At 46.8% G+C, this 15,250-nt stretch overlaps 1 protein-coding gene across 1 annotated transcript in view; it reads left to right on the forward strand.

The window, feature by feature from the left end:
• Window positions 1-15,010, forward strand: part of LOC137423031 (drebrin-like protein) — a 160,156-nt gene extending 145,146 nt beyond the window's left edge. The window contains exons 14-15 of the mRNA XM_068109806.2: window positions 9,142-9,271; window positions 13,787-15,010. Of these exons, the coding sequence (XP_067965907.2) occupies window positions 9,142-9,271; window positions 13,787-13,926 (270 nt within the window). The 3' untranslated portion in view covers window positions 13,927-15,010. The remainder of the gene's footprint in view (window positions 1-9,141; window positions 9,272-13,786) is intronic.
• The last annotated feature ends 240 nt before the right edge of the window (window positions 15,011-15,250 follow it).

Consider the following 15,250-nt stretch of genomic DNA (forward strand, 5'->3'; position numbering starts at 1 on the left):
CTTCAGTATAATTTCACTACATTCTCCCCGCCGTTAAAATTATACTGCTGCTCGGCAGGTCGCAAGCATGCGTCAGCAATAATCGATTGGGGTACGTCATTCCACGTCAGTCGGTCCACCCGTAGCGGTCGGGGCGGCGAACTACCCTGCCAGTTCGTGTCCGGAGACTACCGGGTACGGCGTCCCCAAGCCCGGAGTCCCCCGCGTCGGAATAGCTGCCGGAGGTGGGTGTCGGAGGGGGCACCCCAGAGCCATCAGGCAAGGGAGTAGGCGACGACGGAAGTGACGGCAGTAGTTCCATAGAGGAAGCTTCGGTAGAGTCCATAGACTCGTAGATTGGTTCGTCGATATCCCTGTCGTCGACCCCACAAGGGAAGGGGCGAGATGGCGTACAGAGACAGTAGACTCGCGTCCGTCTGCCGTTATCACACGAGCATGCTCGGGATTAGCCTGGAGTACCCGCACCTTATCAACAAAGGGGTCGTACTTGCTAGCGCGAACCACTCGTTTGAGATGGGTAAAGATTGGATACTACCCGAGCTTCTAGGGTGGTGGAACAGTCTTTCGTGAGGAGTCTGGTTGGTGGCTGTACATAGGAGAGCCCGGATCGAGTTTCGAGCCGCAGGTAGCGACCACGCCCATTTATCGAGGCCCCGGCCGAGGGTCCTGAGGCCTAGCATGACGGCCCTCCATATAATCCCATTAAAGCATTCGATCTGCCCATTCGCCTGAGGCCGGTACGGGGTGGTGTAGCTCGAAGCGACATTATTTTGGAGCAAGTAGCCCCTCACCTCCTGAGACAGGAACACCGCACCCCTATCGGTATGCACGTAGGCCGGATACCCAAACATAGAAAACAAATTTGCAGGCACCGTATAACCATGGCAGCCGACATATCCCCGCACGTATAAGCAAAGGGGAATCGCGAATACTCATCGATAGTGAGCAGATAACGAGAGTTACTCAACACCGGCAGCAGCCCTTTGAAATCCATCGCCAATCTCTCCCACGGTCTAGTAGCCCTAACCAACGTCCCCATAGGAGGGTTGTAAAAACGTGGTTTGAGCTCCGCACAGATAGTGCAATCACGGCAGATCCGGCGGATGTCCTCAATCGAGTACGGCAGATTACCACTGCGCACAAAATGCGCGAAACGCGCCACCCCAGGATGACACATAGTGCCGTGCAAAGCGCGCAGTCCCTCCAAAGTTACAACCCCCGCGCAAGTGGCCGGCCTTAATAAGGCGTCGGCGACCAGGTTATCCTTCCCCGGGCGGTATTTGATGGTGTAGCAGAAGTCGGCGAGTTCGATACGCCAGCGAGTGATTTTCTCATTCTTAATGCGTTGAGCATGTAAGGTGTCGTACATGAATGCAACGCTTTGTTGGTCCGTGATGATTTGGAAACATCGCCCGAGCAAGTACGGCCGTCATCGCCGAATTGATTCGACGATCGCGTACGCTTCCTTTTCGACAGACGAATGCCTCCGCTCAGCGGAGGTGAGAGTCCGCGGAGGTGAGAGTCCGCGAAATGAAAGCCACAGGGCGCCCCCCTTGGGAGAGAGTCGCCGCTATCGCATGATCCGAGGCATCACTTTCCAAGACGAAAGATGCACTCTCGTCAATTGTCACTACAGCGGCGCCAGCGATGTCGGCCTTAAGGCCCCCGAAGGCCGCCATGGCAGCCGGGCCCATGGGGAACGTGTCGCAGGCCACAAGGGGGCGGAGCTTCACGGAGAAATTTTGCACCCACTTTGAATAGTGGGCGAACAGCCCAAGAGCGCGTTTCAGCGAAGCCCGATCGCTAGGCGGAGCCATATCGAGCAAAGGTCGCAGACGCTCCTTATCCGGAGAGACAGAGCCATGGGTCACGGTGTACCCCAGAAGATCTACCGTGCGTAGAGAGTAACGACACTTAGCCTCATTCATGGTTAGGCGATATTTCTACGCGACCTCGAGGAAGCGCTTCAGATTAGCGTCGTGATGCCCCTGGTCATACCCACAAACCGTAAGATTGTCCAGATAGACAAAGACATCGGTCAAGTTCTCCTTCGTAACGAGGTCGTCCATAGCCCTCTGAAAACATGCGACCCCGTTTGTTACCCCAAAAGGGAGTCGAGTGAACTGGTACAACCGTTGACCCGATTCAAAGGCTGTATAGACGCGATCAGCCCTAGAGATTGGGACCTGATGATACGCACTACGCAGATCGAGAGTGCTGTAAACGGAGAACAGGGCCACCTGGCGTACCAGTGCATCCATCCCCGGTAAGGGGTAGGCATCCAGCTGTGTAAAACGATTAATCGTCTGTGAGTAGTCGATTACCATGTGCCGGCGATGGGCCTCACTTCGCACCACTAAGACTTGGGCCCGCCATGGCGACCGACTGGGTTCTATAATACCGTCCTTTAAGAGCTGGGCCGTTTCTTCCGCAATGAATTGCGCGTCTGCGCGAGAGTAGCGCCGCGATTTTACGGCTACAGGAGTACAATCAGTGGTCAGGTTGGGGAACAGCGAGAGAGGCTCCACGTCCATCTTAGCGAGTGCGCACACAGCAAGCGTGTCCGGCCCACCGAAGTCCATTTCCAAACGTCCATGTCGCTTAAGGAAACCGTGTCCTAACAGAACGTCGGCACATAACGCAGGTAATACCATGAGATACACGTCTGGGAGATGCACGTTTTCAAAGCAGTACCTCGTTGCTTGTTTGAGGTGGGTGTCCGGACGCCAGCCAGGGCCAATCGCTCCGCGGCCGGTCGTGGTCGCGCCAGTTGTTTAGGCGGCCCGATGTCCCCCACCAAGGACGAGCGTGCAGCCAGGGGCCCACGAGGAGGGAATACGCTCATCAAGGCCGGGCGGGGCGCTCCGCTCGGTGCGCAGTCCGTTGGCTCAGCGATAAGCCCATTCAAGGCCGCGCGGGCTCGCGTACCTCGCGCGGACTTCTTGCAGACTTTCACGAAATGGCCCTTGGTGGAGCACAGATGGCATATTGCCTCCCGAGCCGGGCACTCTGATCTGGGGTGCTGCCGATTGCCACAAAAATAACACTTCGCGTACCATTCAGGCCGTGGCCGGGCAGCGGTAGCAGCAGTCAGGCCGGAAGCCAAGTCCGCTTCAGGAGCAGCCAGAGACTCGGCCGTAGTCGAGTCCGCCCCCATATCCTCGGCGGTAACCCTCTCCGGTCGCGCGAGTTGAGAAGTCCCCGCCACGACTCGTGGGTGGTCATAAGCGGTAGATTGTTCACTGGCATCTGTAAAGACGTGAGCCAACCGTAGTGCCTCCGTGAACGTCAGCTCCGCGGTCTCCAAGAGTCGGAGCCTCAAGGCTCCAGAGCTGATCCCAGAGATGAAAGAATCTCGGAGAAGGTCATTCTGAACTTGCTCGTGTGTCCGTACCTCCTGAGCGCTGTCCACAAGGAGGTGTCGCAGCTCCTGTGCGTAGCGATCGATTGATTCCGATGGTTGGCGCCGCTGAGAGAGCTGATGCCGGCCGTACACAGCGCTCCGTTTCTTTATGTATATTCGCTTTAGCTCGGCCAGAGCAGTGGCGTACGTCGCAAATCGAGCAATGCGCCGGTAGACGCGATGATGGACCTTCGACTGTAACACGGACAGCTTCACCGCGGCGGTGGGCTCGGTTTCATGCGCTGCAAATAATTCTCCAGCATTTTGAGCCAGTGGGTGAACTCCGACCCCGACTCCTCGGCTTGTGCGTCGGCGTCGAGGATCGGTACCATGATCATCTTGTGTCCAGCCATTTCGTAGATCTAAATGATATTAAATGTCGTGAAAATCATCCACAGACACGACTTGTACCTTGGGTAGGTTTAATATCATTTAGATCTGTGGTAACATCCTGTAAAATACATTCATGCAATAGACATCAGAATCGGGGTATTACATGGGAGATGACCGATAACAATAGGCAAAGCAAGCAAGTCCGGCATATAGGTGCGTACGTACCATTCAGACTACAGGACTATATGTCACAGTAAGTGTCGCAGGAGTGTCCTTCCGTCGCGGTTGTCCCGGGTCTTATAGACGCCCCTTTAGTGGGATAAGCGAGCACTCCTGGGTTCACCTTCAGTATAATTTCACTACACACTGCTGCCAACGCGACGCCATGGCATTATTCATTACATTCATTCATTCATTTAATGATCATTAAACATTATTCTTATGCTCATTAAACGTTCATTAAACATTAAACGTTCATTAAATGATTACGAAAATGAAAACCAAAAACATTACGAAATTACGTTCAATTACGAAATTACGTTCACACCGTCATGTTAAACACGACCGTGAACACAAACATCGTCGCAACATCGTCACAATGAAAACATCGTCACAAACGTTACGTTGCGTAATTCAAACCGTGATCACATGGAATATTGGAGAGCCCATTGCCCAAACGATTTGTTTTCTCTGGTACGTTTATCAAGTAATCAGATGTACATACACGTTAATCTTACAGCCGCCATGTTGGTGCTCGCCGTCACTGCGATGCAAAGCGAACGTTACGCGGGAGTCCAAACCTGAAAATGCTGGAGGCCAAAGCTGAAATTGGAAAAACAATATAGTGTGGCGGACACGAAAGCTCACTGGCGTGAGGGCATCATTCCACGCACCAAGTGGGCGGTGGCCACGCCCGAGGGGTAGGCGTGGCCGCGGGATATACACCGGGCGCGCAGCCTGGAGCGCTCCAGTGCGGATGAGTGAGCAATGAATAAAGAGCTCGATGATAACCAAAGCGTTGTGGCCTACCTTTGTTCAACGTGTGTGCTCCCGCACCACAATAGCCTATTTTATTCGAGGGCTTCGATCTCTCCACGACATCAAAGTTTGAGTATTTTCCCATTCGTGTCTTTGTCAAATTTCCACTTGCTATTTTATCGTGTATGTGTTATTGTGTGTTTCTATTTAGTTTTGGTTTTGTAATTATTGCAAATTTGTGTGTAATTAGTCGTTTTTTTTTTATACGCACTTCATGTGCGGCCTGGTGAGAGAGGAACCCCCCCCCCCCCCCCCCCTCGTCAGGAAGGGCATCCGGCTATAAAAACATTGCCTCAAAAAGAGAACCATGAAAATTACAACTACATATGGGCAGGGTACAGCCCGAAGTGGAGATCAGTTTCTCAGGTTTGGGACATGGAATGTAGGGACAATGACAGGGAGATCAGGAGAAGTGGTGGAAGTATTGATCAGAAGAAGAGTGGACATATGTTGTGTGCAAGAGACGAGATGGAAGGGAAGTGGTGTGAGAATGGTGAAGGGTAGGCAGGGACAGAAATACAAGTTCATGTGGCAAGGGTGCCTGGAGGGCGTGAATGGTGTTGGTGTCCTGTTTTCTGAGGAGTTTGTAGACAGTGTGGTGAGTGTGACTAGAGTGAGTGATAGGTTGATGATGGTGAAAATGATGATTGGAAAGCTCTTGGTGAACGTCATCTCGGGATATGCTCCGCAGGTTGGTCGAAGCGATGAAGGGAAGGACAAGTTCTGGTGTGTGATAGAGAAGCTGATGGAAAACGTGAAAGATGAGGAAGTTGTTGTGGTGGGAGGAGACCTAAATGGACATGTGGGAAGGAGTATGGATGGTTTTGAGGGAGTTCATGGGGGTTACGGATATGGTGTGAGAAATGGAGAAGGTGAAAGGATTTTGGAGTTTGCTGATGGAGCTGATTTGTCGATTTGTAACACTCAGTTCCAGAAAGAGGATAATAAGCTTGTTACGTACACGTCAGGTGGGTCGACGACAACCGTTGACTACCTGATGGTGCATAGGCGAGGTAGGGGGCACCTCCGGGACACAAAGGTGATCCCGGGGGAGGAGGCTGTTTCACAGCACCACTTGGTTGTCTGCGACATAAGGGTGAAAGGTGCGAGGAGAGCTCGGCGGGTGAAGTACCAACCGAGAATGAAGGTGTGGAGGTTGAAAGAGGTGACAATAAGGGAGGCATTAAAAGAGAGGCTGAGTAGGGTAGAGGATGATGTGGTTGAGCTTGAAAGTGGTTGGATGTCGATGAAAGCTAGTCTGTTGGGAGCCGTTGGTGAGGTATGTGGATGGACAAAAGGACCACCGAGGCACTCGGAAACATGGTGGTGGGATGATGAAGTTGGAAAGAGGATTGACGAGAAGAGGAAGAAGTTCAAGGAGTGGCAGAATGCGAAGGGTACGGGAGCAGAAACAGCAGAGCATGAAAGTTATAAGGCAGCCAGGAAGGCTGCAAAGAAAGAGGTAGCAAAGGCACAGGAGGCATGTAGGAAAATGTTGGGAGAACGCTTGGATTCGGAAGAGGGTCAGAAAGCAGTATTCAGGATTGCAAAGCAGATAGCGAAAGAGAGGTGTGATGTGATGGGGGAGAGTTGCTTGAAGAATGAAGTGGGACAAATCGTTGTCGACCCAGATGGAATTAAAGGAAGATGGAAAAGATATATGGAAATGCTGTTGAATACAGAGAATGAATAGGATGGCAACATAGAGAGTAACCCAGTTTTAGGACCGGCAGAGAAGATAACTGAGAAGGAAGTTGAGGAAGCGATAAAAGCAATGAAGAGTGGAAAAGCGGGAGGGCCGACGGGAGTTGTGGGAGATATGTTGAAGGCAGCAGGAAGTTGGGGTGTGAAGAGAATGACAGATCTGTAATCTGGTGGTGAAAGAAGGCCGCATTCCAGTGGATTGGGAACTGAGTACCCTCGTCCCTCTATACAAGGGGAAAGGTGACCCTCTGGAGTGTGACTCGTACCGAGCGATAAAGTTATTGGAGCATGGAATGAAGGTATTGGAAATGGTGTTGGAGAGGAGGATAAGGAAGAAAGTGAAGATCGACGAAATGCAGTTTGGATTTATGCCAGGAAGAGGAACGACAGACACGCTTTTCATTGTGAGGCAGTTGCAGGAGAAGTACATGGAGAAGAGGAAGAAGTTGTTTCTTGGGTTTGCTGATCTGGAGAAAGCATTCGATAGGGTTCCACGCAAAGTATTGACATGGGCATTGAGGAAGTTAGGAGTGGAGGAATGGTTGATCAGAGTAGTGATGGCAATGTACAAAAGAGCACGCACAGCTGTAAGGATGAAGGATGGGAACAGTGGTGAGTTTGAGGTGAAGGTGGGAGTGCATCAGGGGTCGGTACTAAGTCCATTACTATTTGTAGCTGTGATGGAGGTGCTGGCTCAGAACATAAAGGAGGGGTTACCGTGGGAGTTGTTGTATGCAGATGATCTGGTGTTGATTGCGGAAAGTATGGATGGACTGAAGGAAAAGATGAACAAGTGGAAGGAATGTATGGAGACAAAAGGTCTGAAGGTGAATATCGGAAAGACGAAGGTGATGGCAAGTGGTAAAGCATGTGGTGAGGTGGAAAGAACTGGGAAGTGGCCCTGTGCTGTGTGTAGGAAGGGTGTCGGAGTGAACTCCATTCAATGTACAATGTGCGCTGAGTGGGTTCATCAAAAATGTAGTGGTCTGAGAGGGTCATTAACCAGTGTGGCAGCTACATTCAAATGTAAGGTGTGCACAGAGGGAGCTGCAGATGGAGGAAATGTTGAGTTGGATCTTGGAGACGGCGTGAAGCTGGAAGGTGTGAAAACATTTTGCTACCTCGGAGACATGCTGAATGGAGAAGGTGGATCAGACTTGGCAATGGTTGTTCGAGTGAGATGTGCATGGAAGAAGTTTTGGGAACTGAGTGGCGTGCTGATGATGAGGGGAGTGTCGTTGAAGCTGAAGGGAAAGGTGTATGCTGCATGTGTGAGAAGTGTTATGATTTATGGGAGTGAGACATGGGTAATGAACGTAGAGCAGCAACGAAGGTTGGAAAGGGTGGAAATGCGAATGGTTCGACGGATGTGCGGAGTATCGTTGAGAGAGAGGAAGACAAATGATGAATTGCGAAAGATGATGGGAATAGAGCCTGTGATTGATGCTGTGAAGAGGAACAGGTTGAGATGGTTTGGTCATGTGTTGAGGAAGGATGAAAGTGACTGGTTGAGAAGAGTGATGGAAATGAATGTAGAAGGAAGTAGAGGACGTAGAAGACCGAGAATGACTTGGCTAAAGATGGTGGAAGAAGAAATGCGGGCAAGGGGGTTAACAAGGAGAGATGCAGAAAATAGGGCAAAATGGAGAAGATTGTCATGGGGACCGCAAGGCTAACCCCCGCTCTAGTAGGGAAAATGGCCTTTAAAATGCATGTTGTGTTGTTGTTGTTGTTAATAGAGGGGATCCCAGGATTACCCACCCAAAATATCGCTGCGATCGGTTTAGCCGTTTTTGCGGTACCTTCGAACGGACGGACAGACGGACGGTCAGATGGACGGACATTTGGTGAATTATAGTAAGATGATGACCCTCAAGAATGGAAGCGGCACATGCCATTTTTAAATCTTTGGTTTGACTCGGCTGGGGTTCAAACCGTCGACCCTCCCAGACTTAAAGCGGATACTCTAACTAATTACTCCACCGAATCTTTTAAAATTATCTCTCCTGGCATTTCTGAGGAGTCATCTTATGTAAGATGTTGGATTTTTCACGTATGGGATTGTCTGGTGTTGGAGCACCACAGAGTCACGAGGGAGAGAAGAGGGTGTCACAGCCATGGTCATGTGGAGGCTTCTTCATCTTCATCCTCATGGGTGCAGACGTTGTGGATTTCCCTTCACCATGACAGGATGTGTGAATTTAGAACAAACCTCTTTGCTTGAACCCGTTCAAAAATGGCAGAGGCAGTGTTTAAATCCTTGATTTGAGACTGCGAGAGGGCATGTCTGACAATAAGAAAGCAGGAAGTTCATATAGGAATTTGTAAAAAAAAATTAGAAGTTGCTGAAAGGCAACACTAAACCATTGACTGAACTGCTGGATGCCCACCGGTTAGTAAGAGCTTAAAAAAGAAGCTAGTAGAATGGAAGTTGATTTTTAACAATTTTTTTAATTTTATGCCATGGATTCAGGCAAAGCATCATGGGGGAAGGACTGGGTGTCAAAAAAGTCACGTATTTTGTGTACAGCCCCTTGAGAGGCATCGGTATACGTTTACATGGATCTCAAGGACACGAGAACACAATATCAATTTTCTTTCTGCAACAATTCCATACTTCCTCTTACAAACAAACGTTTTTTTTGTTTTTTTTTCCTGCGCAGGATGATGCAATGGAATCGTACTACGAGAAACCAGCTTTTGAGGAAGGAAACCACTATGAATCGGTGGAGTTGCCATTTGGTTTTGAGGGGAAGGGCCTTTGTGCTCGTGCATTGTATGATTACCAGGCTGGTAGGTGGTTGTTTCGGTGTATTGAAATATGCATTATTATTTTGATGAAAATGTAATGCCTCATTTACTTAATTATTTTTGTTTCCAACCGATACCACTGCACATAGATTGGTAGCATATATTATAGTAATCTTTCAGGATGCAGCATGCATGTTGATAAAATTTTAATAGATGGAGATTACGTAAGAGATTGATGTCTCAAAATCACATTCTGAGGTTTTTGCATTCTACTGTCAAATGTAATCTGTTATTCTTCTTCGTTGCCTTCACTTGGCTTACTTTAATTTAAAAATTACTCTGATGTAAATAATTATTTGAGAATAATTTAGATATAGAATACAATTTGGTCCTTTAAGATGAAGAGCAATTTTATTCAGAGGGTGCGGGATCGGATGAAGAAAGTCGATTGCGTTTGTTGCGTGGGTCTATGATAGGTGCTGGTGCACATGTAGGTGGGAGTGTGGGTGGCATGACTGGTGTGGAGGGTGTGGGTGATGGGACTACTGAGTGTGATACTGGCGTTAGAAATATAGAGGGGTGGGTGACAGTCTGGGTGTGATGAGTACAGGTGAGTGTGGATGAAGGTCTGTTGGTGAGTGTGGATGAAGGTCTTGGTGAGCTGTGTTCGTGGTGGGGAGGGTGGGTTCAAACTGGCATGGTGGCGCTGTTGGTCCGGTCAGTATTGCGATTGCTGCAGGTACAAGAAGTGATGGGAGTGCTGTTAGTGTACACGAGTATGGTAGTGTGGATGATGGGGGTTGGGTGGTGTGATGCATCTATGTGTGATTGTGGGGGTTTGATGGGGAGCGGAAGTGGGGTGGGGTAACCAGGGAATTATGGTATTGAAGACATAGACTTGTCATTTTGTCACAAGGATATGAAAAATAGTCTTTGGGGGAGCATTTTTCAGGATTTAAGGTGTGGGATGTTTTTGGTTTTTTTTGCAGCGATGCTACCAAGGGTGGGAGTCGGTGTGGATTTCTATAATAGAGCAACGATTGTGAGCCAGTGGTTGGAGGTGTGGTGGAGGAAGGAGGAGGGGTTTGAGTTTGTGAATATTTGGGGATCCCTTTATTGGTCAGAGTGAGAGTACATGGTCAGGTGGCAGGATGCTTAATAGAAGGGAGGATGGCGAGGTTCTTGAGAAAGAAATTGGGGCCTGTTTTCGATTGGAGAAGGAGCTATCATTTAAAGCCAACAGGATTTTATGTTGTATTCGTAGGGGGAGAAATTGTACAAAGAGGTAGTGTTAACACTGTAGAGAAATATCATGAGGCCTCTTCTAGAATATTGTGTACACTTTTGGTCACCACATCTAAGGACTACCATAGAGAAGGTACAGCGTGGAGCTACGAGATTGATTCTGGGCCTCGCTAGACTCAGCTATGAGGAACGTTTGAAAAAGACCGGACTTTATAAATTAGAAAGGATGTGATTGAGAGGGGATCTGATTGAGATGTTTAAGATAATGAAGGGTGTGGACAAGTTATAGGTACTGTGGAGTTTTTCAGCAGAGTGGACAGTGTCAGGACCAGGGGCAATAGAGTAAGGGTAAATAAGATGAGTGTTAGGACAGTTTCAAAGCAGGGGTCTTTGAGTCGGAGAGTGGTTAATGCATGGAATGGTCTGCCCGGAAAGGTAGTAGCAGCAGAGGGGCTAGACAAGTTTAAATGGTATTTAGATAGCTACCTGGGTGCTTTGGGGATATTGGCTTGTGTGGATGGTACGTAGTTTGTATGTGGATGGATCATGATACTGGGGTTGGTGCAGTGCAGGCATGATGGGCCAAATGGCCTTCTCCTGAGCCAAACACTGATTGGTGATTATTGCTTGTAATTGATTGCAAGAGAAAAGCTTCCTTTTCAATACCAATGAACTAAAGCACCTGTATTAACAACAACACACAACAGGCATTTTAAGGCCATTTTCCCTGCAAGAGCAGGGGTTAGCCTTGCGGTCCCCATGACAATCTTCTCCATTTTGCCCTATTTTCTACATCTCTCCTTGTTAACCCCCTTGCCCGCATTTCTTCTTCCACCACATTTCGCCAAGTCTTTGTCGGTCTTTCCCGTCCTCTACTTCCTTCTACATTCATTTCCATCACTCTTCTCAACCAGTCACTTTCATCCTTCCTCAACACATGACCAAACCATCTCAACCTGTTCTCTTCACAGCATCCATCACAGGCTCTATTCCCATCATCTTTCGCAATTCATCATTTGTCTTCCTCTCTCTCAACGATACTCCGCACATCCGTCGAACCATTCGCATTTCCACCCTTTCCAGCCTTCGTTGCTGCTCCACGTTCATTACCCATGTCTCGCTCCCATAAATCATAACACTTCTCATATATGCAGCATACACCTTTCCCTTCAGCTTCAACGACACTCCCCTCCTTGTCAGCACGCCACTCGCACCTGTATTAAAATGCACAAAAATCACTTTATTTAAATCATTGGATGGATTTGAATAGCATTTTTGTGTTTATAGTGTAGCAGCATAGCAAACCTGTTGTGCATTTTGTGATACAAGCACCAAATTTGGCACAAATGTACATTAATATGTTGCGAACATTTTCAGATATTGGGCCACTTGAAATTCCGTAATTTTTTTTTTCAAATTTTTTCAAATTTCGTAATTTCAAATTTTTCGGGTGACACCGTCACAATTTCGGTCTTCGAGGCCGGCCGATATAGTGGGGCGGCTTAGCCCAAATATTCAAAAGAATTGTGCATTTTGTGATACAAGCACCAAATTTGGCACAAATGTACATTAATATGTTGCGAACATTGTGTGGTCAGCAATGAAGACGAGAGTCTGAATTACATGTATGCAAAAGACCTTGTGAACCAGTGAAGCAAATACACGGGTAAGCATGAATTAAATCTAGGGCATGATATAATTTCCATGATGTTTACCTCTACACTCAATGGTGGAAGGAGGTAATGTTTTGATCCCAGCTTGTCTGTATGTCTGTATGTCTGTTTGTCTGTTAGTCCACAAAATTCCAGACAAAGCTTGTAGTAGTGGTAGTTGTAGTGGTAGTGGTGATAACAGAAATTGTTATATAGAACTGAACTTATATTATTATTATATGCAGAAAATAACTTCATTTCTATATGCCCTGCAGTGGACAGGTTAATTGGTTTATGCACTGAAGGGGTCACCCTGGTGTGCACTGCTGTGTTCTGCCTCACTGAGTTGTTCAGGTATGATGTACTCAGCACAAGCTTCCGGTCGGCCCGGAGGTGGGGGTGCGGGGCCTGTCACGGAACGTCAAAACAAACGGCCTGCCGGGGCCGCCCAAAAGTCGGGCGTGAGGGGCGCGTCCACTAATGGAACGCCTCTCGCTTCCCAGATCGAGGGCCACGTGGTCAGGAGAACCTCGTCCCTTCCGGTCACACTTTGCCTATCGGCCGGCCTCGAAGACCGAAATTGTGACGGTGTCACCCGAAAAATTTGAAATTACGAAATTTGAAAAAATTTGAGAAAAAAAATTGCGGAATTTCAAGTGGCCCAATATCTGAAAATGTTCGCAACATATTAATGTACATTTGTGCCAAATTTGGTGCTTGTTTCACAAAATGCACAATTCTTTTGAATATTTGGGCTAAGCCGCCCCACTATTACTCTTGAAATATAAAATTATTCGTCAGTTATGTGTCTTCATTTGACCTGTAAAATTAAGTGAATGAAAGCTGGTTGTATAACAAAGCTGTATTATAGTCAGCAAAAACGAGAAAAACTCGATCCCACATCAGTGTTCACATTTTGAATTAATATGGTTTAATTATGAGGTCATCTCATCTCAATTCTCGAAGAGACGAACCGATAAAATGGGTCGTGATGTCTGTCTGTCTGTCTGTCTGTGTCCGTCCGTCCGTTAACTTTTTGCTATTTTTATGACTCCTCCCTTATCATTGACTCCTCCCTCCCTCCTCCTCCATATTTATCCCTCCCTTATGATCTACAAAACAGTAGTCCACATAATCGCTCGGGCTTTGTCGTTTTTGATTTTGGATCATGGGGGGTATGTTCGGAGAATGGAGGGGGGGGAGATTATTCGCTAATGATCCTGAAGAGAGCAGGTGTTTCTACTTCTCTAAAATTTGCTGTTCAACATGTTTGAATTTACTTGGGTGACAACAGTTGGTGCTCACCAATGTATGGACATTTTGTTTCTAATTCGCTACGTCGGCCATGAAAGACATGCATCATCAAATTGTGCAGTCTCCGTCGAACTATAGCTGGTTTGTTCTTCACAAGGTAATTGAGGATGCACCTGTTTCACAGTGCATTATGACTATTGGCTACCATCTTTATTTTACCCAGACAAGTGTTGATATTCTCAAAATGAAGTCGTGTTGTAAAACTTAAGGCACAGTCTTAATTTTTGCTTTGCGATGTTTTATCAGTTGTCTGACCCCTGATAATCAGTAACAGGGTTCTTTGAAGGAGTTGAAGGGGACTGGATTATCTTTTTCTGAAACATTTCATGCTTACTCTTGTCCACAGCCGATGAAACAGAAATTACATTTGATCCAGACGATATAATAATGCACGTCGAGCTTATCGACGAAGGCTGGTGGCGTGGATACGGGTCAGATGGAAGCTATGGCCTTTTCCCTGCCAATTATGTGGAGTTGCTCAACTGAGCGCGAAGTGCTTCGTTTCCACTCGACTTTCAGCTCGAACAGGCCCAGATCCACCCATGCTGACAGGCCTGCAGTTAAACATTTTGTTGCTGTACAACTCACTCGTTCAAATGTGTCTTGCACAATGTTGCTTTTGCTACACTGCAGAAAAGACTTTTTTTAATGAGACGAGGGCAGTTATGTCTTCAGAGCAGGTGTAAAGAAAGTTGAACTGAAAGAAAGCCAGCATGCATTTTCAATTCTGATGTACTTTTGGCCTGCTTGTTTTTTTTTGTTGTTTTTCTTTCCCACATTTTTAAAGATCATTTCCTTTTCACTTGATATTTGGGCACAACTTCTATATCTGGTATTTGATTTTCTTTCAGCAATTTGCAGTATCGTGAAAAAAAAATATTTTCCTGTGTTTGATACAGTTCTTGCTGAAAACTCGTGTTATTGATGTTATTGCTTGACATTTCATGGAAAACATTCCATTTTAAGCGTTTGGATGCATGTGGCTCATCTTGTTTTATTTTGTTATTGGGAAAGCAAAAATGAAGTTGAGCTTGCATATTACAATCACATTACTTGTCATAAGCAAGTTAAATATGAAAAACGTCTATAGATCATTAATTTTGCAGCGACGTGCATTGTTTTCTGCCAGGTTGCAAGTTTTGTCAGTTGTGCAGCTGCTCAAAAAACCTCTTCAGGATAACTTGATGCAGCTGCACTTTATTGAAATGAAGAAAATTTTCATTTTGCAAAACTTTCCAGGACAACTTCCATTGAACGACGTAGAGAAGGATGATGATGAGGTATGAAGCGCAATGATTCCTATTGCAGGCCATAATGATCATTTTAAAATGGTCACGTTTGCTCTTCCAAAAAAAAATCAAAAGTATGAGTGATTAATGCTATTATTGGATGATTGGCAAAAAAAAAATTTTTTTTTTTTAAATACTTCTGCACATTACCATTGCGTGTGACGGGATTGGAAGGTAGATCCCCTCTCACCTCCCCCCACCCCTCCCAGCTCCTCTTTGTCAACTCATGCAAACAACTTTGTTTTGTACCAATATTTCAATAAAACTATAGTTTGTTTTTATATCTGCATTGACTGTCTTTTATTACTTGCAAAATCAAAGATTTTTCAAGTATATTGGTCGGTTGCGTTTGTTATTCTCTGCTTTGTTACTTGGCAAAAAAAAATAAAAAAATTTGCAAGTATGTTCATCACTCCGGTTTGTGTGTGTTTGTTGGTTTGTGTGTTTGTCTGTCCGCTCAGTTATACTTGCCTACAGGTCAGTTTTTAACTGATCTTCACGAAACTTCACCAAATGGTAGA

Source organism: Myxine glutinosa, chromosome 3, assembly GCF_964187855.1.
Source record: "Myxine glutinosa chromosome 3, kmMyxGlut1.1, whole genome shotgun sequence".
Classification (NCBI taxonomy): Eukaryota; Metazoa; Chordata; class Myxini; order Myxiniformes; family Myxinidae; genus Myxine; species Myxine glutinosa.